The 27713-nt window shown below is 42.4% G+C and overlaps 2 protein-coding genes across 4 annotated transcripts in view; one reads left to right on the top strand and one right to left on the bottom strand.

Moving 5' to 3' along the window:
• prmt8a (protein arginine methyltransferase 8a) overlaps positions 1-2872 on the top strand; it is a 47338-nt gene extending 44466 nt beyond the window's left edge. The window contains exon 10 of the mRNA XM_014147925.3: positions 612-2872. Within this exon, the coding sequence (XP_014003400.1) occupies positions 612-695 (84 nt within the window). The 3' untranslated portion in view covers positions 696-2872. The remainder of the gene's footprint in view (positions 1-611) is intronic.
• A 387-nt stretch (positions 2873-3259) lies between these two features.
• Positions 3260-27713, bottom strand: cracr2aa (calcium release activated channel regulator 2Aa). 3 transcript variants are annotated; one of them, XR_006759682.2, is made up of 18 exons: positions 27076-27248; positions 22964-23251; positions 17570-17681; positions 17148-17349; positions 15775-15921; positions 14522-14612; positions 14316-14411; positions 12749-12936; positions 12560-12631; positions 12237-12285; positions 11972-12060; positions 11204-11561; positions 8963-9092; positions 7721-7802; positions 7294-7408; positions 6010-6208; positions 5500-5576; positions 3260-4935 (listed from the first exon to the last, which is right to left on the bottom strand). XR_006759682.2 is itself a non-coding variant. In XM_014147927.3 (18 exons), the coding sequence occupies exons 2-18, from the start codon at positions 23177-23179 to the stop codon at positions 4848-4850; spliced, it is 2214 nt and encodes a 737-aa protein (XP_014003402.2). In that variant the 5' UTR covers positions 23180-23251; positions 27596-27713; the 3' UTR covers positions 3260-4847. The 3 variants fall into 3 exon arrangements, 2 of the variants coding, with proteins under 2 accessions (XP_014003402.2, XP_014003401.2); XM_014147927.3 differs by lacking the exon at positions 27076-27248 and adding an exon at positions 27596-27713 and having other exon boundaries at positions 6107-6208; XM_014147926.3 differs by having other exon boundaries at positions 6107-6208.

Genomic DNA, 27713 nt, shown 5'->3' with positions numbered 1-27713 from the left:
GTGCGTAAAACACAATTTCCCCCAATACAATTGTCCAACCATTAGAAGTTGTGCGTACGCATTGGTCTGAGCTGTGTGTGGAGATTCACACTTTTCCCGTCAAGTTCAAAATGTATAAATACCAACCTTTGCGGGAAGACTAGCGCATGCAAGGTTTAGAGTTTATTTTGTGCACACGCACTTTTGATAAATGAGGCCCCTGGCCCCTACCTACTGTATGATAACTACAGACACTGGCCCAACAGGGATAGGTAGAGTTCATACATACATTTGTACTTGTCTAACAAAATAAAGACATAAGGTCAAATCAAGTCATTTCAGGCAGACGAGGCATTTAAACCAACATTATATGGCTTGAAAGAAACCCAATTCCACCACTGCCTCTCCACAATAGACTGCTTGTTTGAACTTCAATCATCATCTTTGCGATAGAGGTCAAAGGAGAGAGAGCACTAATCACTCCCAGACCAAACAGCAGATAAAGATAGCAACAGTGTCAGTGCCCCACTCCTGATTGAACACTCACTTAGATTTCTCTCTCTTTTATTCCCTGGTGAATTCCCTCTCTCTCTCTCTCTCTCTCTCTCTGTCTCTCTCTCTCTCTCTCACAGCGTGACTTGGACTTCACCTTTGAGCTGGATTTCAAAGGACAGATATGCGAGGCAGCCATCTCCCACGACTACAAGATGCGCTAGCTAGGTGTCCAATAGGGTGAAGCCGGCGCGCAATGCCGCCTGCATTCCCACCAATACACAGAGGGAAAGAAGAGGCACTCCTCTCGACAACAGACAATAATGAGGATGGGGTGGAGGGAGGAGAGAAGTTCGGATAGAGGTAGGAGATGGAGGGATGAGAGGGTGGGATGCAGGAATCAGCGAGGAGATAGAATTGAATATATGAAGAAGGGATGAGAGAGGATGGAGAGAAATGGAGGGATTGGCTAGATCAGAGGAGGCAGGTTATGATGAGAGAAGCTCATCAGTGCAGGGGTGGCACTCCAAGCAATATCAACATGCTCACATTGACACCTCTAACTGGCACTTTACTGTTAGGCCAACTGTTCAGAGGACAACTTTGAACGTAATACCTTATGAATTCAAGAATGTTCTTGTCATTATGAATGTTATTGACTGATCTACACTGTATGTGAGAGGTGGCAACCAATGTTATCTTCTACAGCAAGTTTGGAGCCCATATGATCAACTACTGTATTTTTCAGGGACTTCACATTTATATTGCATATAATGATAATATATATATACATCCTACAGCCAGTAGTTATGATTTTTCTTCAAATAGGCTTTCCAAATTACCCAATTTTGCATGTTTTTTAATAATCTTCATATCTGGTAAAAAGTACAGTAATTGAATATATCGGAAATTCAGTACTGCATACTGTATTGTGTAAGGATGTGAATATATATATAATGTGTATTTGCAGTGAGGCGATGTACTGTAGCTTTTTAGGTGGGTGCAAAATAACAGTATAAGAGCTCAGACATTTGCACAGCTTGCACTCCAAAGTGGTGGTCTCTGGTTTCTGTTAGAGCTGTGATGTCAACATTGTAATCAGTGTAGTCCGGGGCCCTTGTCTAGATGCCTGCAAAAGCTCCTGGCTACAAAGCCTACATTTCTCCAATCCTCCCTAAATCTATTCTATAGTGCTGTATTTCTCCTACTATAGATAATTAGGTAGTCACGATTTTCAACAATAACCATGATCTCTTAAGTTCTGTCAGATGGTTGATTTGGAGACACTGAAGCCACACCAGGGGAAGATCTTAATTCCATAATTCTCATTTCTTCTTGCCTCGCCGAGAATTATGCAATTGAGATCGCTCCCAGGAAGTGGGGAGTGTGCTGCAGCATTCAGTGGGCGGGGCCTCACATCGTTACCATTTTTTGCTCTGGCCCCACTGATCTCAGGTCTGCAATTGGCCTGTCCTCAGATAGTCCCATCCTTAGATCAGTAGCAAAGAGTTCATTCTGGCCTCTCTACTCAGCGCGTCAGTTGACAGCAGCTCCTTCCCTTAACCTGTGCTCTTACTAAGGTCGTCGCCAAGGCAACAACTGGAGGTGTCCTCCAGTCCAACTGTGACCTCCCCTCACAGTTGTGTAGTACTGTTACACCAGAGGTGTCAAACTCATTCCACAGAGGGCCTAGTGTCTGCAGGTTTTTGGTTTTTCCTTTCAATTAAGACCTAGACAACCAGGTGAGGGGAATTACTTAATTCATCACTCAAATAGAAAAGGTGGAGCGAAAACCTGCAGACGTTCGGCCCTCCGTGGAATGAGTTTGACACGTGCGTTTACACCATCCTTCCTTTCTATCCGCAGCCAAGATCCTCACTCCCAGTCCCCTCGCTCTCCCATGCCTTTCTGTGAAGCTCATCAGCACAGCACTTATGACCGTTCAGAAGATGTAGGACATGCCATGTATGAATAGACCAGCGGCTAGTAATGAGTGAGTCACATTTGATGGATGTACAATCTGTTCAGTAAAGGGTCTGACTATGTTCAGTTTCATGTTGAGCGCTTACTTGTGAGAGCATAGATTTGTATAGTATTCTATTGTAGATGCTGTGCTAGATGAATAATAAACTAAACCTGTAGATAAACAAGTTGATACTGGATCAAAAGCAGTTAGTCTTTCTAACTTTAATAAAATCCATTTAATCATTTTCAGTAGCATGCATAGAACACTTGTCTTTGGAATTAAGTCAGTGATTTAAGCTAACTTTAAGGTTTGGCCTTTAGCAGACCTAACACGACTAGTGTTATTCCAGTTTACCACTCACGGCATTCAGTTGTACTAAAACAACATGGTTGCCACTATTTCATGTCAGCTACTGAAATTGTGCTCATATATATATATATATATATATATATATATATATAATGACAATTCTGAGTTGAAAAATAGTTATATTCAAGCTTTGTATTGTATTGTTAATTTTACCTCCTGTCATGTAACAGTCCCGTGTGGCTCAGTTAGTAGAGCATGGTGTTTGCAACGCCAGGGTTTTGGGTTCGATTCCCACGGGGGACCAGTACGGAACAAAAAATGTATGAAATGTATGCATTCACTAGTGTAAGTCGCTCTGGATAAGAGTGTCTGCTAAATGATGTAAAAAAAATATAACAGTTAAATAAAAGTTATTGCTCAAGATCGTCCACTAGGTGTCATCTGAAATTCAAGTTTCACAATTGCATCCACTTTGCTACTTCAAGGAAGTGGTGTTTTAATTTAAAAGATCACTGAAATATACAATATGTTTATTATTCAGAGAAACCATACAACATTTTTCATATTTACATTTTCACATACATTATTGTGCAAGAACACACGCCCAGTAGCGTGGCACAAATGCAACTGAATTGGTTCATTTAGAGTAGTCCTGGTGCTATGGCACACTGTCACATACACAAGGAATACTCTCTATACCGGAGGGCTCCAAATGACGATTTCTCAGTATCCTTCAACATCACAGAACATACACATACAGTACGTATCTAATGGTACCTCCAGTGTCTCATACGCATCTATCGGTATCTGAAGTACTTTACAGGTGCAGTGATGGCATACATTGCAATGTGTTAGATTTAAAATGGAACATTTGTTCAAGGATACTTGGCACAATATATATTTTTATGGAATTATTAGGAGAAATGTTTTAGTGCGCCCACAAACAAATACTTCTAAGAGAAGGCAAATCTCTTGGCAAAACTAAGCAAACAACTACAGTACAACAGAACTCCTTCATAGAAATAACACTGTGCCAATTACATAAAAAAAAGCCAAATAGTGGTGACGGTTTATATGCAAACGCTTTGAGAGAGGTATAGTATGTCAGAGCTTTACTACCTTCCACAAACATTTGTGTAAAAGGAGAAGCTGCCAATTAGACTTTCTAGACACATACAGATGTAGGATCTTCACTTGATCACTGCTGTTGCTGAGAATTTCTGTGCCCCAGAATTTACATAGATTTCACTAAAAACTCACACTAACACATATTAACAGTATTGCACTTTTCACGTAGCCTAATCCCGATCTAGCAACATTACATCGGCAGAAAAGTTAATGGACTAAACGTTCAAATCTTGTTGCTGCAGGATTATTTTGCTGCGACAATACTGGTCAAATTAGGATCCCACATCTGTAGTTGACTTCTGGTAAATCATCCCAACATTACATACACAACACAGTAAACCTTATTACATTTGAGGGATAAGCTAATCTATTCATCAGATTGATCTGAGATAAAGTCCAAATCTGACAAATGTTATAACCCTTCTCTACTACTGGAAAATGTTAAATTGGTCCTGAACGAAATTCAGATTTCACGAAACCTAACTATAAACAAGGTTTACTTTTATTTTTTCAGTACATTTGTCAGACAGTGTAAACTGTACTGAATTAAATATAAAAGTAGTATAGTTACTGGTTTTGACTTAGCTAGTTGAAAATTAATTTTCATTAAAAATACGTTTTTATTAGGAAAATCTATATGTTATTATTGTAGTGCAAGACTGTCTTTTAAAAAATGTCATTATCCATGTATGGCAGTGTCAGCACCTACCCTGGCCCTTTCATCGTGTGAAATGCTAAGACAATTTTATTTATTTTTTTCCCCCTCAAAGAGGCGTTTAAAAAAAAAAAAACACAGATTCAAGAAACGGGTGTTCCCACCGTAGGTGGACTGGGTGACAGTGAGAGGTATTGTGCTGTAGATCTTTGAGTTCTTAAGGAACTCTAGTCAGAATCTACTGTATATTTAATTAGGTGAGTTCACCATCACCTTGTGTGTTGAGAAGATAGAAGCTAGCTAGTAGCCTTCTTGTTGCTAGCAGCAGGACCTCTTCTTCTGTGAAGAGCTGTTTACCAGTTGGACCGTCTTCTCTTTCTCTCGGTCCTCCTGCTCTTTCAGAATTCTAGGGGACACAGAAGAGATTTTACTCAGAAATGAGCCAAAGTCACATACTGTAGGTTAACTGTTTATTATTGAGAGTGAGATCCCAACATAAATTACAGTGCAATAGACTTGACTAAAGAAATCACCCAATATTAGATTCCAATACTATTATTGAAGTTGGGAGCATCAACTGCTAGGATAAAGTTGTTTATCATGTGTGTTAAGTGTATATTTAGGAATGATAAGGTTGGTCATTGTTTTCCTTTCTTTCCCTGTACTTGTCAATATCAACACAGAGTTTTTTTGTACCTCCAGACACACTGACACATTTGGCCTCAAGTGAGTTGTCAGATTTCATTGCAAAACACATAAAGCCTAGCTTGGATGAAGCCCAAGCAGACAGTGATTCTATTTTGTGGCCTGACAGTGTTAAGCTTGCTTTCCCTTCGTATAGCCTTGCTAATGGCCAAAATCAAAATGACAAACAGTCGTGTTAAGACAATAGTAAATGTGGAAGTAGTAAGACTTATGTCCTCTGTTAAAACGCTGGGTAGAATCCCACACAGCGCTTAACTTAACTCACCTTGCCAAATGTACCAGAGAGTCTACAACGTTTTGTCCAGAGCAAGCACTGCACTCATAGAAAATCAACTGGCAGTCCTGCAAAGGAGATTTGATAACTGTCATTAGCAGATGAAAAACAGGGAAGTCAATGGGATGTACAGTACAGTGCTCTGATTGGAACTGGCTGTAGTAGGGTCGATCATGCTCTCCTCTTCCACACAGCCTCCTACTCAGGCCTGTTTAGTAACATTAAAGGTAATCATTGTCTGGACTAATGGCCATCGGAGGAAAATGAAGAATAAGAGCAGGTCGACTGATCTAAGGCACTTAGCAATTATCTATCACCATAGAAACTACAGACCCAATGGGGGGAAAAAAATGGAATATACAAAATTATAGAGGGATGATAGAAGTCGAAAAACAACTCCTAGACCTTTAAGGCCCCCACACACACACACACACACACACACACACACACACACACATATATCTCTTAAAAAAAACAAAAAACAAATTTTGTTGCTTTTACTTATTCAGTGAGAAGATGGCCCACTACTTTGTGGCTGTGGGCACTGAGAAGCCTGTGGGTTGAAGACAACGCCCCAGGGAATTGCTGATAGACAGACCTTGGCCAATTTCTCGCCTACTCTCGTCTGAACCTCCCGCTCGTTCTCCTTGTCCGTTTTGTTTCCCAGCAGCATGATGGGAATATCCTCGCCGGCCCCCTCCTGTGAAGAGAGACGGAGATGGGCACTGATGCACTCCATTAGGGCTGGAACCTCAGCGGTCTCTTTCAGATACCCAGTGGGTGGGCAGCATTCAGCGTCGTAGGTTTTTAACATCAGTGCTACACTGAGCAAGGTCACGGACAAATCTATATTCACTACATGTTGCATAACGGTAGTACATGACACACAATCCGTAACGATAACGAATGGTAACTTGTATCGTGCCGCTTTACAAATATCCAGTAAGAATTACAATAATTACCGTAATTTCCGGACTATTAAGCGCACCTGAATATAAGCCGCACCCACTGAATTAAAAAATATATATTATTTTGAACATAAATAAGCTGCACATGTCTATAAGCCGCAGGTGCCTACCGGTACATTGAAACAAATGAACTTTACACAGGCTTTAACGAAACACGGCTTGTAACAAAAATAAATAGGCTTTAACGAAACACGGCTTGTAACCAAAAATACAAAATTAGCAGTAAGCTTTAGTTGTCTTGAGTCAATTCCTCACGCTGCTGTTTCCAACGTCTTATCATCGACTCATTAAGACCAAACTCCCGTGCAGCAGCTCTATTTCCTTTTCCAACAGCCAGATCAATCGCCTTCAACTTGAAAGCTGCATCATATGCATTTCTCTGTCTTTTTGCCATGATGAGGGTGACAAAATGACTACCGTAATCAGAATGATGGGAAGTTTGAGAGCGCTTGATTTAATCTAAACAGTAAACAAAAGTTGTTTGACCGTAACCTGTTCGGCAATTTCATTGGTCTAATGAAAGCTTCATGCCGCCAAAAAACTGAGCAAAAAAATTGAAAGCGGGAAAAATCCATATATTAGCCGCGTCATTGTTTAAGCCGCGAGGTTCAAAGCCTGGGAAAAAAGTTGCTGCTTATAGTCCGGAATTTACGGTAGCGCATTTGATCTGATATTGTATATAAAATGTTCTGTAAGCCTACATTGAATGTGCTATTGAGCAGGAGGAGGCTCTCCGTATTATCTACATTTCTCTGAGCTTGTATGTGTAGGCCTGCTATTTCAGAGGTGAGCAGTGAAGTGTTTGGGCTTGTCTTACCTGTACACTGGTCAGCCACGGTCTCACCGCAGTGAAGCTCTGCTCATCAGTGATGTCATACATGACTACCACACCGTCAGCCTTGCGGAAGAACTGCTTGGTGATGCTGCGATACCTGAAGGGATGGAGAAGGAAAACTGAGAACTCCCCCATTTGTACTTTATCCTCAAGCACAACAAAATAAGTATGGAATTTGATCTCATACTAAAAATGTCTCATTAGATACTATTTTCAAGTGTCAACATGGTCTCATTAGAAAACACTGAAAATACTAAAAAAAAAGAAAGACATTTAAGCACTGCAGTAATATTTCACTTCACTGACATTAGCAATGTGCCATACAGCATAACTGCATGTAGCAAAACAAAAGTTGCTGAGGTAAAAAGTTGAATGTGTGTAAATTCACGTAATATAGTCAAGTTCCCACCTCTCCTGTCCTGCTGTATCCCACATCTGCAGCGCCACCTGGCTGTTGTCCACCGTTATCGTTTTCACACTGTAGTCTATGCCTGTTGATGCAGGATGGACAAGATAATACTCCTCTGATTTAAGTCACCTCAGTAATTTACAATATTTTGCCTTCCAATAATATTTTTTCCTTGCAATTTTCTGTCCGTATTCTTTTTAGAAGTGCTGGGTTTGTAGTAGATAGAAAAGGTTAAAAAAATGATGAAAGGAACCAACAATTGATTTCCGGGCAAAATCTGGTAGAACAAGGAACTTCAAAAGGATATGTCCTTCTCTGAGTTTTTGAAATGTTACTCCCATCGATGGTTGCAATCAACAATATTTGTCCCCTGTGCTCAAATAGAAAAAGAGAAACATGTTTTTTTGTCAATGAGAGTATATTGCCCATTGTTCTAGAGGGACCACACAATTCAAAATCCATCTGACTCGCTCCTAAAAAAAAAAAAAAAAGACTATTTTCAGAATCAAATCATTTGTGTGTGCTTCCAAACAGGGTCTAAATAGAGAGGAGATTAGAGTTCTGGAGCCGTTCGTACTAGGATTCAGAATAATTCAGTATGCTTGCAGTCAGTCAAAGAACAAACTAGGTTTGGGTGTGTAACATTAACCTACTGTATAACAGAAAGGCCAATTGGAAGTATCCAGTTATGGTCTGTGTGAATGCAAGTCAGTCAATACAACAGTAACACAATATGGTTTATCCGCTTAGGCTGTTGCCTATGTAGTGCAAGATCAACACAACAGTCGGCTTTCCACAGTGTAAGCAATCGGCATTTTACATTTACATTTAAGTCATTTAGCAGACGTTCTTATCCAGAGCGACTTACAAATTGGTGCATTCACCTTATAATATCCAGTGGAACAACCACTTTACAAAAGTGCATCTAAATCTTTTAAGGGGGGGGTTAGAAGGATTACTTTATCCATTTAAAAGAGCTTACTGAGTAAAGCCAGTGTGAGGTGTGAGAGGGAGGGTGAGGTCAGCCAGCCACATGTCTATGGGCTCAGCTCTGCCCTGGGTCATGTTGATTAGGACACACAGTATCAAAACAGTTTGCAACATAAAACAAAAACTAGAGATTCTTATTCTTAAGTCCAGGTAATTCCTCCCGGGTTTCAGTCCGCTTTGTTCCGTTGGTGCCTAATGAAAACCCTGCTGTGCTATAGAAAAGGAACCCTGGAGGGGCCAGCCACTACTCACCCACGGTGGCAGAGGTGCCTGGGTAGAAGCAGTCGTCACAGAACCTCATGAGGAGGGAGGTCTTCCCCACGCTAGAGTTCCCTATCAGCACGATCTTAAACAGGCGGTCCGGGGGTGGCGCTGCACCCTCCTGGAAACAACACAGAGAGATAAAGCAGAGAGAAAAGTTTCATTGCATTTTGCCAAACTCCCTTTTGTGCTTAAGTTAACGTTTCCTCAAGTAATAACCAAGATATTTCAGATTGCGACTATCCAATTCAATATATGCTGAGAGAGGGTATACTAAAACGATGACATGGCCCTAGCTGATGCACTAAATATTTGAGCAACATATTTCAGCATATTTTGAATGCAGCATATACCCCCTAATTCTAAGTCCACAACACAACTACTATCCTATAAAACCATCAAGTTGTAAAGTTCTTGAAACTGCATTTGTAATGTATTCAGACATATACATTACAGCCTTATTCTAAAATGTATTCAATTAATGTTTTTCCTCAATCTACACATAATACCACATAACAACAAAGCAAAAACAGGTTTGGAAATGTATTAAAAAAATTTAAAAAGCAGAAATATCTTATTTACATAAGTATTCAGATCCTTTGCTATGAGATTCAAAATTGAGCTCAGGTGCATCATGTTTCCTTTGATCATCCTTGAGATGTTTCTACAACTTCATTGGAGTCCACCTGTGGTAAATTCAATTGATTGGACATGATTTGGAAAGGCACGTACCTGTCTATATAAGGTCCCACAGTTGACAGTGCATGTCAGAGCAAAAACAAAGCCATGAGGTCGAAGAAATTGTCCGTAGAGCTCCGAGACAGGATTGTGTTGAGGCATAGATCTGGGGAAGGGTATAAAAAAAACGTCTGCAGCATTGAACACATTCTTAAATGGAAGTTTGGAACTGCCAAGGCTCTTCCTAGAGCTGGCCACCCAGCCAAACTTTGCAATTAGGGGAGAAGGGCCTTTGGTCAGGGAGGTGACCAAGAACCCAATGGTCACTCTGACAGAGCTCCAGAGTTCCTCTGTGGAGATGGGAGAACCTTCCTGAAGCACAACCATCTCTGCAGCACTCCACCAATCAGGTCTTTATGGTAGAGTTGCCAGACGGAAGCCACTCCTCAGTAAAAGGCACATGACAGCCCACTTGGCGTTTGCCGAATGGCATCTAAAGGACTGTCAGACCATGAGAAACTAAATTCTCTGGTCTGATAAACCCACGATTGAACGCTTTTGCCTGAATGCCAAACGTCACGTCTGGAAGAAACCTGGCATCATCCCTACAGTGAAGCATGGTGGCAGCATCATGCTGTGGTAAGGTTTTTCAGTGCCAGGGACTGGGAGCCCAGTCAGGATCGCGGGAAAGATGAACAGAGCAAAGTACAGAGATCCTTGATGAAAACCTGCTCCAGAGCACTCAAGACCTCAGACTGGGGCAAAGGTTCACCTTCCAACAGAACAACGACCCTAAGCACACAACGCAGCAGTGGCTTCGGGAGCTTGAGAGGATCTGCAGAGAATGGGAGAAACTCCCCAAATACAGGTGTGCCAAGCTTGTAGCGTCACACCCAAGAAGACTCTAGGCTGTAATCACTGCCAATGGTGCTTCAACAAAGTACTGAGTAAAGGGTCTGAATACTTATGTAAATGTGATTTAAGTTTAGCAAAAACTTCTAAAAACCCGTTTTTGCTTTGTCATTATGGGGTATTGTGTGTAGATTGAGGGGGGAAAAAAAACAATTTAATACATTTTAGAATAAGGCTGTACCTTAACAAAATGTGGAAAAAGTCAAGGGGTCTGAATACTTTCCAAATGCACTGTATATAGAGTAAGTTCCTAGATGACATTAAATCATGTAAACTTCCTGAAACATTCATTCAACACACACAAGTAGCTAAACCTGTTGCCAGGGTAACTGTGGGGTCAAGTCACTCAAAGTGAGAAACCCAACCCTGTGACCGCTGTTCTCCCATCTCAGGTCTGCTCAGACAGGAGAACACATTGTGCTGTACATCCACCTTCACCCCTCTATACTGGGTCAGGAGAACCAACAAAAACACACTGACCTATAAACAACCCAGAAGGCCTGAAGAGGAAGGCAAGGTTCTATTAAAGGGAAGGTTACTAGGCCAACTGATACCTTCTCATTGTCTATTGATCAGAGACAAAAACAAAGCCTGTCCAACATTATGACCAATCAACCTCGTCTGTGAGCATACAAGTCTTACGTTCACCACGGTCTCCTTGCCGACAGGCTGGCCCCTGGGGGACGTAGGCGTCTCCGACTCTCTGGTGTCAGCTGGCTGCTGCTCCCTAGTCGGAAGAGAACTAGGAGGATATATTGAGTTCATCTGCAGCTCTATGTGCTCTTCCTCCTCCCCTTCTTCCTCTGCCTCCTCGCTCCACTCACAGAGCTGGACATGGTAGTCGTCCTGCAAGAGCTGGGGTAGGTGGTCCTCCTCTATGGAGATGATCCTCTGTAGGGGTCTGTGGGTGGATTTGGAGTCTACCACATCCTCCAGGCTGTAGCCATTCACTCCCCCCGGGCTCTTCTTCTTAGAGTGGTGGAGCCCTACCTCTTCCTCACTGGAGAGACAGGGATGAGATGGTAATTGGAGGGACAAATGTGAATTGGCTGACAATTGCTTTTTTTTTGGAACATAATGGTATGGCTGTAGAATGTGAATTGACTCGCATATTTATATAAGCATTTGCATATTCAGAACAATGTAAATACAGTACGGACATGTTCTGCACTGAGTTACAACTGCAGCCCTATTGAATTCTGTGTCATGTGCTTTGTTCTACTTTGTGTAATGCCATCTACTTAGAAAATATGAATCATTCACCATTAATAACTACTCAAGCAACAGTCAGTCATACTGAAGTGTGTATTGTAGGTGAATTGAACGTTAGTATAAATGAAGGCCTCCACGACTGAATCAGACAGTATTCACTCAATTTGTATTAAAAGCATTTCAGAGCAAATGGTGTACCATTTAAAGGCCTTTTTGTCAAAGGGATTCAGAGTATTTGATCCAGGCCTCGGGTTCCAAGCAGGATTTTCAACAGTATTCCTCAGTTTCTGCAAAACAACAAATTTAAAGCTACAGTTTGATTGCAATTGGATTTGATAAAAAAATGTTTTCTAGGTTCAATGCTTTTTCCAGGAATCAAGTTTTTAGGATAGGATCTATCAAACAGATCAGACAGACATGGGATTTCACAAATGGACAATGAAAAATGCATGCGAATACTTACTTGATATGTCCTCGTATCTCGTTCATCTCGTAAGTGTTTGTTCATTTCCCTGGAGACAATATAACAAGGAATGGGTTCATTGCAAAAAATAAAAACATTTTGTAAGAACAAGTGGGAAACCGCTTCGAGGAGTTTGCCTAAGGTCAATGCTATATGCTTTGCTATCTGCTCGATGGATGCGTGGCCTTGGTTTGTAGTGAATATAACATTGTACCCTATTGTACAGTATACTATTTGCTCATTGATTTGGAGAACAGTGGCCCCTGGACTGATATAACCCATTGCCTCTCTCCTAGTGTGTGTCTGTCGGTCTCCACTTCTACCTCAGCAGGTCAAGTTGTTTCAGCAGGCTTGCTCGCTCTCTCTGCAATCCCTCTGTGACCTGGTACATTTCCCTGTGTTGGAAAACAAATCCACATATTCGTGTACTGTGGACTCACAAGGAGACCCAATCAGGATCCCAGACAGTCAGCTAGCCAACCAGACAGCCAGCCACAAAGAAGCAGACTTACCTCTCCCTCTCCTTTTGCAGGCGTGACGACTGCTCCTGCAGAAGGCCCAGCTGCTCCTGTGCCAGGATCAGCTCCTGACTGGTGTGCTCCAGCTCTTGGGCCAGATCCTCATTGGTCTGCTTCAGCTTCACATTCTCCACCTTGGTCACGTGCTGCTCGCTGTGCAGCTCCCGACACTGACACTCCAACTGGGGGAGGGGACACAGGGGAGAGGGGCCACGGTCACAGAGGAGACGGGCAGACAACACACAAAAACACCACAGCCAAAAGCAGACGCCCTACAAAATGCACTTTCATCTGGTCATATACAGCTTTAAAAACACAATTTCCCAGACACTACTATGCAGTAACAATCATAGTCTGATCAGCCTTAGCAAATCAGTGTCTATTGTGTGATTGCGACGATACACCGAGCATTGATGAATGGAAAAGATGAAACGAGTGATATCTGCCGGCCTGGTCTGACCCACACACATCCATTAAATCCAGGGGCTGTGTGAGGACACACACAAGGCTGTGGTCTGACCCACACACATCCATTAAATCCAGGGGCTGTGTGAGGACACACACAAGGCTGTGGTCTGACCCACACACATCCATTAAATCCAGGGGCTGTGTGAGGACACACACAAGGCTGTGGTCTGACCCACACACATCCATTAAATCCAGGGGCTGTGTGAGGACACACACAAGGTTGTGGTCTGATCCACAAACAGCCATTTAATCCAGGGGCTGTGTGAGGACACACATAAGGCTGTGGTCTGACTGTAGCCTCAAACACTACTATCACCGTTCTACATATATAAGCCAAAGTGCTCCAACATGGGATCTAAAACAAATTTTTTTTAAATAATTGAGCGACACTGCGATGAGGCTAGCCAGCATAGCGTCTGGATGCCTCCTTTACAGAGACTGTGTTGGCAGCATAGAAGTAGAATCTCTAGAACAGACATTCCCATTAAAGTCAATGTTCCGCCATTCTATTAACATGGTCGGCAGAGAGGAACATGGAATGTGAATTACAGACATAATAATTAGAGGCGCTCAGGTACCTCTGAGAGAAAGCCTTGGTGACTTGGGTACAGTAGGAACTCAGGCCTTATTCCCCTTTGTAATGTAAATGAAGAAGTACGAGTAAGACTAATTGTTGCCCATTAGTTTACTCCAGTTAGGGGAGGTACGGGAAAATAATACATTTTGGAAATTATGCAGACAATTACATTGATGGAAGCCACAATCTGCAATATTAAAGCTAATCTCCACCCCCCCCCCCCATAAAATAAAAAATGAGACTAATTTCCAATGGACTAATTAGTCTTAAAAGCGTCAGTGGAGTTCTGTTTGTGAGAGTGTCACGGTTACACATGATCATCACTTAGTTTCCATTAAAGAATACGCTGCAGACAGACACTCAGCAACAGCTCTTAGAGTCTACTAATAATAACTGGTGACAATTCGGTCACCAAAATTAGATTGAATGAAAAATAATAAGTTCTGTACAGTGCAAATCTACCCATCAGTGCCTGTGATCGTCCGTCAAGGACTCATCATTCGTGTCCTGACTCACCCGCCTCTGTTTCTGGAAGATCTGCTCCAGCTCCCGCTCCTTACTGGAGAGCTGATGCTCTAGGTCCTGGCTCCTAGACAGGAAGCGTTCAGAGTCCTGCAGGGGGGAGAGAGAGAGAGCGGGAGGGAGAACGAGAGAGCAAGAGGATCTTCCCAAAAACTGAGGTTACTAACAAGGCGTATGCAGTGGGAGATCTCTTCCTTTACCTGCAGGAGGATCCTGTCCTTCTCATTTTTGATTTGCTGCTCCATTTCTTCATATAAGCGCTGGATCTCGTCGTCATGTGTTGCTGCTTTTCTGTTCGGATGTAGAATTATTTTATAAAAAAAAAAAAAAAGTTGGGTGGGGGGGGGGGTCTTGTTAATGCTAATAAAGCTTTTTCCATTAGCTTTGGCAGCACATAAGAAAATGGACTGCTCAAGCGTTATCAAATGTTTAGTTAAGCTTTCAGTCTGCCATTTCAAAATCATACAGTAGGTCAACTGTAAGCTAGCATGACCCATTCTGAACAGGCACAGCAACAAATAACAGTTTCAGATAAGTACCACTTATTATCAGTGTAGTTCACATCTGAAAATCAAAAAGGATAACTATAATTACTTAACCATTAAAGGCCTGACCACTCCGGTCAGCTTGAAAAAAAAATCTAATCCCTGCGTCTCTACAGCAAGAAAGATGTTCACGAGTTTCGAAACAGCTGCGGTGTGAGCCACCTGTCATAAAACCCAACCATAGCAGCCTCCTCCAACATCTGCATTCCTTTCACTTAGAAACAGCCTCAAAAACAGGTTGCTTTTCAGCTATGGGAAACTGTGTGATAATGCACCACTATGGTACAAAAGCTACGCTGTGCTCAGTTGAAACATGACATAATAAACAAGCAGGTAGAGATTGTCAAGTAGTATTCCTTGTAAAATTGCCATGAACATTGTCTGTCACAATTTGGAGAAAGTGAGAGTTTTGGGAGCACATTGACAAGCACTTAATATTGCTTTGGAGCTGGGAGGTTAGCCACATCCCAATGGTGGAGTAAACGTTTCTTTCACCCACACTGTAAAACTTAAACACTTCTCCCAGGCTAACTAAGGACTACAAATCTGTCAGTCAGAAAAAGCTATACTTTTAGTAATAAACATTTTTTTTAAGGGAAAAACCCCCCAGAAAAAAACATAACTGGGGACGATCATTCTATAGATGCCCTAATGCAAAAAAGGTTTAAATGACATTCATATCGTAGCAAGCATATACAGTAAGCTACTTTGCCCTTTGTTACTCGGGCAGAGGTTATCTGTAAAGGAACATTGAGCTAGCCTGGTCGCAGATTTGTTTGTGTTGTCTAGCCAATGACTATTTGAGTTGGCAAGACAGCACAAACAGATCTGGGACCAGGCTACAGTGAGCTACTAATTGGCCAAATTCTACATGGGTACCAATACCTGATGAATGGCGATATTTCTACCTTTTAAGGGCGCTCTCCATCTCCCTCTTCTCCTGGTTAGCCTCTTTGATCTGGAAGGTGACCCTGGCCAGGAACTCCTCAAAGTTGGACAGGAGATGCGGCTCATCTCTTCTCAGCTGGGCCCACAGACTACGCACCTCACCAGGGCTGATGGGAAGGGGGTCAGAACAAAGATTAGTTTCAATGACAAGACATGGAATACAGTCTGTACTCAGGTTTCTGTGTAGAACAACTGTACTGAGGTACTTCTTGGTGGGGGGAAGAAAATAAAAGAAGTACTTCAAGTTGAACCTTTGGGTCAATGTGAACAATTAGGACAATGTAGGCAGGCAGGCAGTGGGTAGCTGTGGGCTGCCTGCAGCCGTGCTGACATATTTGTGCAAAATTGACATTTGGTCAAGATGATCTTAGCCTAGGAAATCCCATTTCCTGTTAGTAGAAAATAGTGCTATTTTGACACAACAGTTTAAACACAATCTTTGTCTGTGCCATGGTCTTCATGTCAGTGTTCAGATAACAACTGGAATAACTTATTTATGTAATATTTTGGCAGGGCAATATGTGGAAAGACCAATTGAGAAAATGATCTCATACAATGCATGTTTGATGGATCTCTGTTCATTGAAATTTGGACTAATTGATAAGACTAGCAGGCCTCTGGAAGACTCCTAAACAAATATGGAAACTTTCCAATCCTCACAGTAGAGTTACATGCCGTGTCAACTTCAGGAAAACACAGCGGAGGTTGATGTAAATTGTTAGCATTGCGTTCTGGTTCTAACCCAGGTTTGCAGACAGTCAATAGGATGTACTTATCAAGTTGACATTCTCACCTACTACCGTTTACTTTTATTGAGCCACATTTGTTTGCTGAAGGTGAGTCTAGACATGCATTAAACGAGGCCCGGCTCTCTCGTTTCTCTCCTCTGAATGCCTGGAGGAGAAAGGCAAAAGCACTGGTACCAGCACCAACCAATGTCTGGAATACATCCACAGACATGAATGTCAGTGACTATAATGATTTGTTCAAGGTTAAATAACCCAACTCAATTTAGACTAACTTTTCCTATGTGAGTTTTTTTGGGGTAGACGACAGTGACCTCAGGTATTTCATCTGTTTTCTACTTAAACATGTCTGTAGACTTTATGCTTGTTTGTTAAGCTTATAGAATTTGAGAAATATCAAAGCAAGCAGATTGAAACAGAATGGCTAGCACTACTATGGAACGGCAACTTAGTGCTTTTTGTTTTGCACAGCTGACTTCAATCAATCTAATCTTTCTAAAGGAATAGACTGGTCATTTGAGGGCATTATTTAGGGTTGGACAAAGACTCACATAGTATGGACGTCATAGACAAAAACAAACACTCACTCCTCAAAGACGTTGCTGGCGCCCAAGCTCTCCATGAGCATGCAGAAGTGCCTCTCTTCCTCGTCCTCGCTGCCCATCAGCCTCTCCTCCCACTGGGTCTGGTAAAGGGAGTCTGGGGGGCCCTGGTTGGCTTCCTTGGAAATGGGGCAGGCATCCCCCATCCCTTCTGTTACAGAGATCCTTCGGCCAAACAGGAACTCACCTGGAGAAATAAAGAGTCCAGGAGATTATTTATAATACCCTTTACTCCCTCTCTTTCTATGTATCTGTACCTACTCAGAGCTGCATACTCTGCTTGCACAGTGCACTAGCACAGTTAACGTTATTATGTGGAAAGGGAAGATGCAGCAAATCAAACTACATCACAGCACATCAACATACATTGGACAGTAGAAAGTGAGAACAGGACATAGTCAACGTACTGAACCCTGAGGAGAACTCCTGCAGGGTGAGGTATCCGTTGCCGTCAGAATCCAGGGTGTCGAAGACATTCTCCAGCTCCTCTGCACTGAGGGGCAGTTGTCCATGGAGCCTCTGCGGAGCAGGACACACAACACAAATCAGGTGCCATGGACACAACTGGGGACCTGAAGGACTCAAGTCTTTATGTTAAACAGACACCGTAATTGGGGGACAACATGCTCATAGTAACGGAATAAATGGAATTGTATCAAACTCAAAAAAACACACGGCTTCCATGCAACTCCATTCACTCAATTCCAGACATTATTACGAGCCATTATCCCTCAGAAGCCTCCTGTGCCAACAATACAGTACGGTACAACAGCTGCCAGCCAAGCACAAACACCTGGGAACACACTCAACAGTATCATCAGCATCAGAAGAGACGGTCATGTACAGGAGAGCAGATGTTCTTCCTGTTCATAAAGTGTAGGATGGTGTATCATTTGCATTCACACAACCGACGTAACGCGAGTTCATGACAAAGGAACCGTTAACAACTAGGACAGGCTGCTCCATAAAACGTCTATATTAATAAACTTGAGACATTCATTCGTTCAGATTGAAGGCAAAACATTATAGAAATGAACATTCTGCCCAAAGTCAAAAAACGCCCAAACCGCCATTTACACGCCAAGGCCAAGCAGTGTGTGAAAGCAAACAGACTCTGAAACGCTGACAATATGCAGTAAAGACCACAACGATGCAGAAAAGCCAAGCGCTGCCTCACCTCTGTGAGCTGGGCATGTCTATGTTTACACCGAAACCACTTGTGAAATTTGTGGTAGGAACTCCTTGTTAAACTCTTATCTGGGCTGAACACATCCCTTATGTCAGCAGACAGAGATCACAGCCGGAGACACCATTGCCACCCTCTTGGTCACGGTGTGAGAAACATCGTAAGGCTGTTTGTGCAATCAGCAGAAAACGACACGCGCACATACAGGGTTAATGCTGGCAGTCACTAGAAAACATTCATGAAATGTTCCATTTTTTTTTTGATGGGTTCAGAACTTTGCTAAATTACTTATTTATCCACTTTGCCCTTATGGATAAACAAGGTAAGCCTAATCAGGCATAGTAAATACCCGACTAAATCTAAAACCAACTTGCATATGGCAGAGAAATACATTTTCTGTTCCATCTACTCAGGTCATATAAGGATAGACAAGCAGAAATGCATTTCAGTTGCATAACACATATTCACGAAGACAATTGTAATGTATTATACAGGAGTGCACACAGTTATGCACTGACGTTATTCCCCAAAATGTTTTGGGGGGCTGATTTCATTACTTTCACAACTCAGAAACGAACACGGGGAGCGGGTATAGGGGCATGTTTTGTATATTTCCATAAACATTGGATCAAAGGGATCTATTCTATTGAGACTCTCGTCACGGTGTGGGCTCACAAGTGCTCGATCAAAGGAATACTCTGCCCATCGATGAATATGTAAGAAGCATTTGGATCTGCACAGTAACGCAAATGAAGTTGCTGTGTGACAAAGCAGGGCTCTGTGTGGCTCTTTGCTGCCCGTATGTGTTGTGGGTTCCTGTCACTCTTTCACATGCTCTCCTGAATAAGATAGATACAGGCTACATCCTCAGAATCATCTCTAATGAGCACACCAGAGATATAAAAAGTGTTCCATTTAATTCTATGGAGCAAACGCAGCCCCTGTCCTCCACATACAACCTTGTGAAATGACCAGATTGTCGTCTCCAAATCTAACAAAGGGTCTATGGAGGATTTGTTGCAGTTATTAGGTTTGGCATTATTTAGCCAAATGTACAGTGCCTTCGGAAAGTATTCACACTACTTCCCTTTTTCCACATTTTGTTACATTATAGCCTTATTCTAATATTGATTTGTATCAATCTACATATAATTCCCCATATTAACAAAGCAAAAACAGGTTCAGAATTTTTTGCAAATTTATATATATTTATACATTTTTTTTCTTCACATTTACATAAGTATTCAGACCCTTTACTCAGTACTTTGTTGAATCACCTTTGGCAGAGATTACAGCCTCGAGTCTTCTTGGGTATAACGCCACAAGCTCGGCACACCTGTATCTGGGGAGTTTCTCGCATTCTTCTCTGCAGATCCGCTCAAGCTCGGTCAGGTTGGATGGGTAGCGTCGCTGCACAGCCATTTTCAGATCTGTCCAGAGATGTTCAAGTTCGGGCTCTGGCTGGGCCACTCAAGGACATTCAGAGACCTGTCCCGAAGCCACTACTGTGTTTTCTTGGCTGTGTGCTTACGGTCGTTGTTCTGTTGGAAGGTGAACCTTCGCCCCAGTCTGAGGTCCTGAGAGCTTTGGAGCAGGTTTTCAAGGATCTCTGTACTTTGCTCCGTTCATCTTTCCCTCTATCATGTCTCCCAGTCCCTGCCACTGAAAAACATCCCCACAGCATGATGCTGCCACCACCATGCTTCACCGTAGGGATGGTGCCAGGTTTCCTCCAGACATGACACTTTGCATCCAGGCCAAAGAGTTCAATCTTGGTTTCATCAGACCAGATAATATTGTTTCTCATGGTCTGAGACTCTTTAGGTGCCTTTTGGAAAACTCCAAGCGGGCTGTCATGTGCCTTTTACTGAGGATTGGGTTCTGTCTGGCCACTCCACAATAAAGACCTGATTTGTGGAGTACTGCAGAGATGGTTGTCCTTCTGGAAGGTTCTCCGATCTCCACAGAGGGACTCCGGAGCTCTGTCAGAGTGACCATTGGGTTCCTGGTCACCTCCCTGACCAAGGCCCTTCGACACAGATTTGGCCAGGTGGCCAGCTCTAGGAAGAGTCTTGGTGATTCCAAACTTCTTCCAATTAAGAATGATGGAAGGCTCTGTATTCTTGGGGACCTTCAATGCTGCAGAAATGTGTTGTTACCCTGCCCCAGATCTGTGCCTCGACACAATGAGTCTGTGAGCTCTACGGAAAATTCCTCCGACCTCATGGCTTGGTTTTTGCTGTGACATGCACTGTCAACTGTGGTACCTTACATACAGTGAGGGAAAAAAGTATTTGATCACCTGCTGATTTTGTACGTTTGCCCACTGACAAAGAAATTATCAGTGTATAATTGTAATGGTAGGTTTATTTGAACAGTGAGAGACAGAATAATAACAAAAGATCCAGAAAAACGCATGTCAAAAATGTTATAAAATGATTTGCATTTTAATGAGGGAAATAAGTATTTGACCCCTCTGCAAAACATGACTTAGTACTTGGTGGCAAAACACTTGTTGGCAATCACAGAGGTCAGATTTTGTCCCACTCCTCTTTGCAGATCTTCTCCAAGTCATTAAGGTTTCGAGGCTGACGTTTGGCAACTCGAATCTTCAGCTCCCTCCACAGATTTTCTATGGGATTAAGGTCTGGAGACTGGCTAGGCCACTCCAGGACCTTAATGTGCTTCTTCTTGAGCCACTCCTTTGTTGCCTTGGCCGTGTGTTTTGGGTCATTGTCATGCTGGAATACCCATCCACGACCCATTTTCAATGCCCTGGCTGAGGGAAGGTGGTTCTCACCCAAGAATTGACGGTACATGGCCCCATCCATCGTCCCTTTGATGCGGTGAAGTTGTCCTGTCCCCTTAGCAGAAAAACACGCCCAAAGCATAATGTTTCCACCTCCATGTTTGACGGTGGGGATGGTGTTCTTGGGGTCATAGGCAGCATTCCTCCTCCTCCAAACACGGCGAGTTGAGTTGATGCCAAAGAGCTCCATTTTGGTCTCATCTGACCACAACACTTTCACCCAGTTGTCCTCTGAATCATTCAGATGTTCATTGGCAAACTTCAGACGGGCATGTATATGTGCTTTCTTGAGCAGGGGGACCTTGCTGGCACTGCAGGATTTCAGTCCTTCACGGCGTAGTGTGTTACCAATTGTTTTCTTGGTGACTATGGTCCCAGCTGCCTTGAGATCATTGACAAGATCCTCCCGTGTAGTTCTGGGCTGATTCCTCCCCGTTCTCATGATCATTGCAACTCCACGAGGTGAGATCTTGCATGGAGCCCCAGGCCAAGGGAGATTGACAGTTCTTTTGTGTTTCTTCCATTTGCGAATAATCGCACCAACTGTTGTCACCTTCTCACCAAGCTGCTTGGCGATGGTCTTGTAGCCCATTCCAGCCTTGTGTAGGTCTACAATCTTGTCCCTGACATCCTTGGAGAGCTCTTTGGTCTTGGCCATGGTGGAGAGTTTGGAATCTGATTGATTGATTGCTTCTGTGGACAGGTGTCTTTTATACAGGTAACAAGCTGAGATTAGGAGCACTCCCTTTAAGAGTGTGCTCCTAATCTCAGCTCGTTACCTGTATAAAAGACACCTGGGAGCCAGAAATCTTTCTGATTCAGAGGGGGTCAAATACTTATTTCCCTCATTAATATGCAAATCAATTTATAACATTTTTGACATGCGTTTTTCAGGATTTTTTTGTTGATATTCTGTTTCTCACTGTTCAAATAAACCTAACATTAAAATTATAGACTGATCATTTCTTTGTCAGTGGGCAAACGTACAAAATCAGCAGGGGATCAAATACTTTTTTCCCTCACTGTAGACAGGTGTGTGTCTTTCCAAATCATGTCCAATCAATTTAATTTATCACAGGTGGCCTCCAATCAAGTTGTAAGAACATCTCAAGGATGATCAATGGAATTTCTAAAACCTGTTTTTGGTTTGTCATTATGGGGTATTGTGTGTAGATTGCTGAGGATTTAATAAATATATATATTTTAGGATAAGGCTGTAACAGAACAAAATTTGGAAAAAGGTCAAGGGGTCTGAATACTTTCCGAAGGCACTGTATGCTATTGTCAACAGCAGTCATTCAGATGCCCTGACAAAAGCCTAAATTACAACAATGAGCTATGGGAGCTGGTGCATAGGTTAGGATACATCCACAGAGTATCATGTGTTCTCTATCAGAGTAAACAGTTATGCTAGTACTAGGCTGGGCCAATTCTTACTGGTTTCTCAGGGTAAAGAGGCTAACAGGAAAGAGACATTCTTCTGAATTAAGCATCCAGTCCACGGGGGTAAAAGCCTCAAATGCTACTGAATGTAACTCCAACAAACCCACCACAACTCATGATTGATTCTTGCTCTGAAGGATCAAAACACAGTTCAGAAAACAACTACAACAACTTGCTCTGTCAATCAACATCAAAAGTCAGCAATTTGAAATGTGTTACTCTGAAATAATGACTAGGTAACTCATATATACAGTACTAAGGATGGGAACTTGCATAATGCTGGTGTAACCTAAAAACGTCATTAACTCCCATGGGACGGTTTGGTCGCACTCAGTGAGCCCCATAGACAGTAGGTGATCTCACCTGCATGTCCCGGTGAGTGATGAAGCCTTTGTCCTCGATGTCACAGATCTGGAAGAAGTCCTGGGTCTTCTCCAGCATGGTGCTGTGTCCAGTAGATCTCTCACCGCCTCCAGCCTCACAGTCCTTCCAGTCACACACGGCCGGGCTCTGGTCCCAGTCTCTGTGCCGAGGAGCACTCCTGGATCTCCCTTTGGGGGTACTGGTGAAAGCTGCCATGGCGTGTGTGTGGTGTGGCTCCTCTCGCTCCCTCTCCCCCTACTCCTTCACATGGGTCAGGTGTAGTCAGGTCTAGACAGGGGATGAGAAAAGAGACCCAGAGTAGAGACAGGTTCAGGCTGCAGCACAGAGGCTCTCAGCAGCGATGTCACCGCTTGTCATCTCTTAGCAACCGCCTCTTTAATTAGTCGATGAAGCCCAGGCTCTGAGCGAGAGATAGAAAAGGTAAAATGGATCCCTTCAAAATAACCCTCTCTCTGAACGATGGAGCGTGACATGTCAGACTATGGTCTTTCTTCACATAGCATTTTAAGTTGTTCATTTTGTTGTGATAACCTAGGTCTTATTACAATATAATGACGTGTAGTCTAATAACGCAGCCAACTAAAAAAACACAGTACAACAAGCCTAGAAGGAGCGACGCAAAACTCACAAGGAGAGAGTTAGCCTACTTTGAACGCATCAACAAAGAAAGGTGCTAAAGAGAAGTGACCATAAACAGTTTAGACAAACAGCTCCAATTTAGGCGGACTACTGGGTCAAAGAGGAGCACAGAGTGTGTGTAACTAGATATTAGGCCCATCTTCGAAAAACCCATGAAGTAAATTCACAGAGCAGATGGCAGAAGCCCCAAGCTCGAACTTAGTTCCCTCCCCCATCAGTGGGAAGTAGCATGTTCTCTATCAGAGGCTAACAGGAAAGAGACATTCTTCTGAATTAAGCATCCAGTCCACGGGAGAAAAAAAGCCTCAAATGGTACGGAATCCTACAATTCTTACAGCACCGTATCATGCAATGCATCAACATAGGAGACTGTTGAACTCTCAATCCAACAAGGTTGACTGTGTGTTGTGCGTCCACAGAAGACTACAGTACTACTGTTCTCTTCGTACGGCACACAGTGTGACCACAGCACGTACGAGTGAATGGCTTGATGATCGGCGACAAGTTGAGAGCCGGAGGAGTACTTTGGCCTGTCTGGAAGGGCCGTGCATGGAAATATTGACTGGTAAAGCCACTCGGCGGTTAGATCTATATGGGCTCCTGTGTGCACTGGTATGGAAGACTGCCTTAAAGGGGCTGTCCTCCTCCTGTAGGCTGCAGGCTGAGTCACTGCAGGGCAGGCAGAGAACAGAGAGCGCACCGCCACACATGCACGCCAATTCAGACGTACACACACTTCAGACTGTCTGCAGCTGGAATACATGTGCTCCCTATTCCTCCTCATGCTCCAACTAGCTAAATGTCTGATGCTCCGCATCAACATTTTTGGATGGTTATTTTGTTGACAAAAAAAAATTAAAAAAGTATTGTGCATTGCACTCTAAAAGCGCTGAAGTTGACACTTTTCTTTTGCACAGGACCAGTAATCCTCTAACTTTTAAATCGCGTGACAACACGACTATCATGAATTGACCTACTCAGTTTATGATCTCGACCGAGAATCTCATCATCCTGGATGCATCTCGACCCACCGGGATCAGATGATATTTGACACGGAGGTTGAAGACTTGAGATCTTATGTAATGGACTCCTAACAATCCACATGGCATGATGACATGTCGCCAACTCAAACACATAGGCTATTTACAATGCAATGAATGACAAATGGTACACCCTCTGTTGAATAGAATAATAGACTGTCCGTCTTAGCTAGGAGTCTATGACCTACAACGTAGGCTAATGAGCGAAGTAGAACAGAGTAGCATATGCCTTGTGCAGTCTCCATAACAATTGAATTTCAAACAGTCTAAGCTAAATGTTGCTGTAAGCTATTGGCTTGTTTCAATGGTCAACTTAGGGAAATAACCTGCTGTACTACTTTGCATACAGTTAGCTAACTTATCTTCCAAGTTGTTGCATCAAACCAGAAGTAATGAAGGGAGGCAACATAGGGCCTTCAATGTATGACATTATTTGATTAAGCTAGATACTAAAATAGACAACACTAAATCAATATAGGAAGCAACAACTGTGTAAAGTCAGACACTCATTAAAGTAAAAAAAAAACAATAAAAAAAACAATGCACTAAGTTCAACAGAAAATTGTGGTTGCCTACAAACAGGCTGCCTCTGAAAGTGACTCATCTCCGGAGCAAAACTCTTACTGGGCTGTCTCTGAAGCACTCAGACTCTGTGCTGCCAGTCTCACTACTCTACTTCCTTTGTTTGAATTATGACAAGAGCCATTTGCCCTAGAAAAATAAAGCAACTTCTCCTGTGTGTGCTGGTCCACCAGCAGGTCAAAGTCATACTGGAGCTTATGACCACAGGTAAAGTTATTGAAGAGTACCTGAATGACCAGTCTGCAACCCCTTCTGACCACTTCACTAGGTTAAGCCTAATCGGCAAGTGGTTGGATGTTGAAGCGCAACAAAATAGCAAGAGGGAGCCAACCAACATTCGCAAGAGAAAGAAAAAAAAAAAAATCACAAAGCAAACTTTTTTGTAAGACAATTACTGGATTGTGGAAACAGGATAAATGTGTAAATATGATGTGGTAACAGAGCATTATTCTGCCTCCTACCACCCCAATTCATACATCAAAGTTTGAAAAGTGCAGAATGGGTATATTGTCATTTGACAATTACTTTTCACTATGACATATGTAACTAGGTCAATGTGTGGTAACTAAACCGCTTCCTGTCTTGATATGTGATCTAATCTTCATTCTTGGGACTGTACAAACAAACGCTGGCCTGCCTATCAGGTCATGTGTCAGTCAGTGGTTTCAGCACATCCGACCTGGTCATAGGTTTTTCAAGTTTACCCAGTCAGAAAACTGGCAATTGAAAGTCACTTCCTGGTTGAGCCAACTTCTCAGTTTAACCATCATGGATAGTGAGAAATATTACAATCCCAACGTGGTGTAGTGCAATTGTCTAACAGGTCTGCAATGTAATATTGTGATGCAATGGCAAAGCAGTGTTGCAGGTTATCATAAAAGGAATGACTGGATGAAAAATGTGGTTCTGCTATGCATTTTCTAAAGATGTAGACTAACCTTTTTAGTGAACTTTAATGATAACCCATTCCTGTAAAAAATCAATCAACAATATCCTGGCTGGCATAGTGCCCAGCACACCCTATGAGACAGAGATGCCAAAATCACTGACTATTAAGTTTACTTATTTGACCTCTAACAGGTGATCAAACCAGAAGCGTATTCATTACGCCGATTTTGTTGCAAAACCTAGAGGGACCTAGCTGAATTTGTCCAATAGAAATTTGTTCGGACTAATGATTAGGCCTAGACCCCACGGCATGTGAAACTTCCAGTTCACAACACGTAAATAAAGTGACCAACACCACTACCTGTAGGCTACGTGATGCCACTTTTAGAACAACTGGGAACTCGGAAATCTCGACTTCAGTGCATTAAAGACAACTGGGAATTCGGAAAAAACGAGCTCCGACTGTGAAAAATATTTTGAACTGTCATCCAACTCGGAATTCCAAGTCGGGAAACTCTGGCATCTTTCTAGTTACGACTTTCCGAACTAAAGATCACTGACGTAATTGGCCTTTTTTGTTGTTGAAGTTATCAGTTGTCTTGAAAGCACCAACAATACATCGAATTGTATTGGTCGCAAACACATATTTAGCAGATGGTATCGCGACATGTTTCTAAAATAAACAGCAGTCTCGTCACTTCAGCCAAAAAATGACATATTTAACACTAAGGTAAAATAGAAATGAAAGAGTTGCCGACAAAGTTAACAAAGAGTGATCCTTCTCAAACTGTTAACGTTACCCGCCACTTGAACCCGAATCTATGAGAACGTCTCCTGTAAACCCAGATTCTGGTTCACCCGTCACTGCAGATAGTTGTCCAGTCCAACTAGCTAGCTAAAGTAGGCTACTTTCTAAAATAGTAAGCTAAAGTAATACATTACCATGTGTTACTGGAAGGCACTAAAGACAGTCATGTACTGTGCGACTTCAAACGTGTATCTGTCACAACTTCAACAAGCTGTATTTCCTTTGTTTACGACATAACTGGAGGAATTTCACAGACCTGCCTGCGGGGAGGGACTCAAGGTCGATTCGCGTCTGTAGATATAGGGCAATTCCATGGCAACAGTGTGACAGACTCAGATTCTTTACTTTGAAATGGTATTTCAAACTAAAATCAATAATTGCAGTTAAACGAACCACATCTATGCACAAGGACAACTTTTAAACAATTTCCACTGAACATTTGTACAAAAAACTTTACTTGAAGAACAATGCTGATGCAAAGTTTAGTAACAGTGAGCTTTCGTGCCATCATTCTGTTACCAAAATGCATCTGCACTGTTATTCAAGTATATGTGTTGTATACTTTTCAGTGGAAAGTAGGATTTGTTTATATGTCCAATGCAGCCATTTTTTAAAATCTCAATATCAAATCATTTCTGAATAACAATTACATACCTTACTGTGATTGTTTTAAATTAAAATGGTCAACAACAAAAAAAAGCTTCTTAGCAAAGAGCAATTCATCAAGCAAGAATTTTGCTAGGACTGTTTGGGCGTGGACTGACTGGGGAGA

This window comes from Salmo salar, chromosome 16 (assembly GCF_965601325.2).
Source record: "Salmo salar chromosome 16, fSalSal1, whole genome shotgun sequence".
In the NCBI taxonomy this organism is placed as follows: domain Eukaryota; kingdom Metazoa; phylum Chordata; class Actinopteri; order Salmoniformes; family Salmonidae; genus Salmo; species Salmo salar.
The sequence above is the reverse complement of the archived record's forward strand: the minus strand, read 5'-3'. Positions and strand labels throughout refer to the sequence as shown.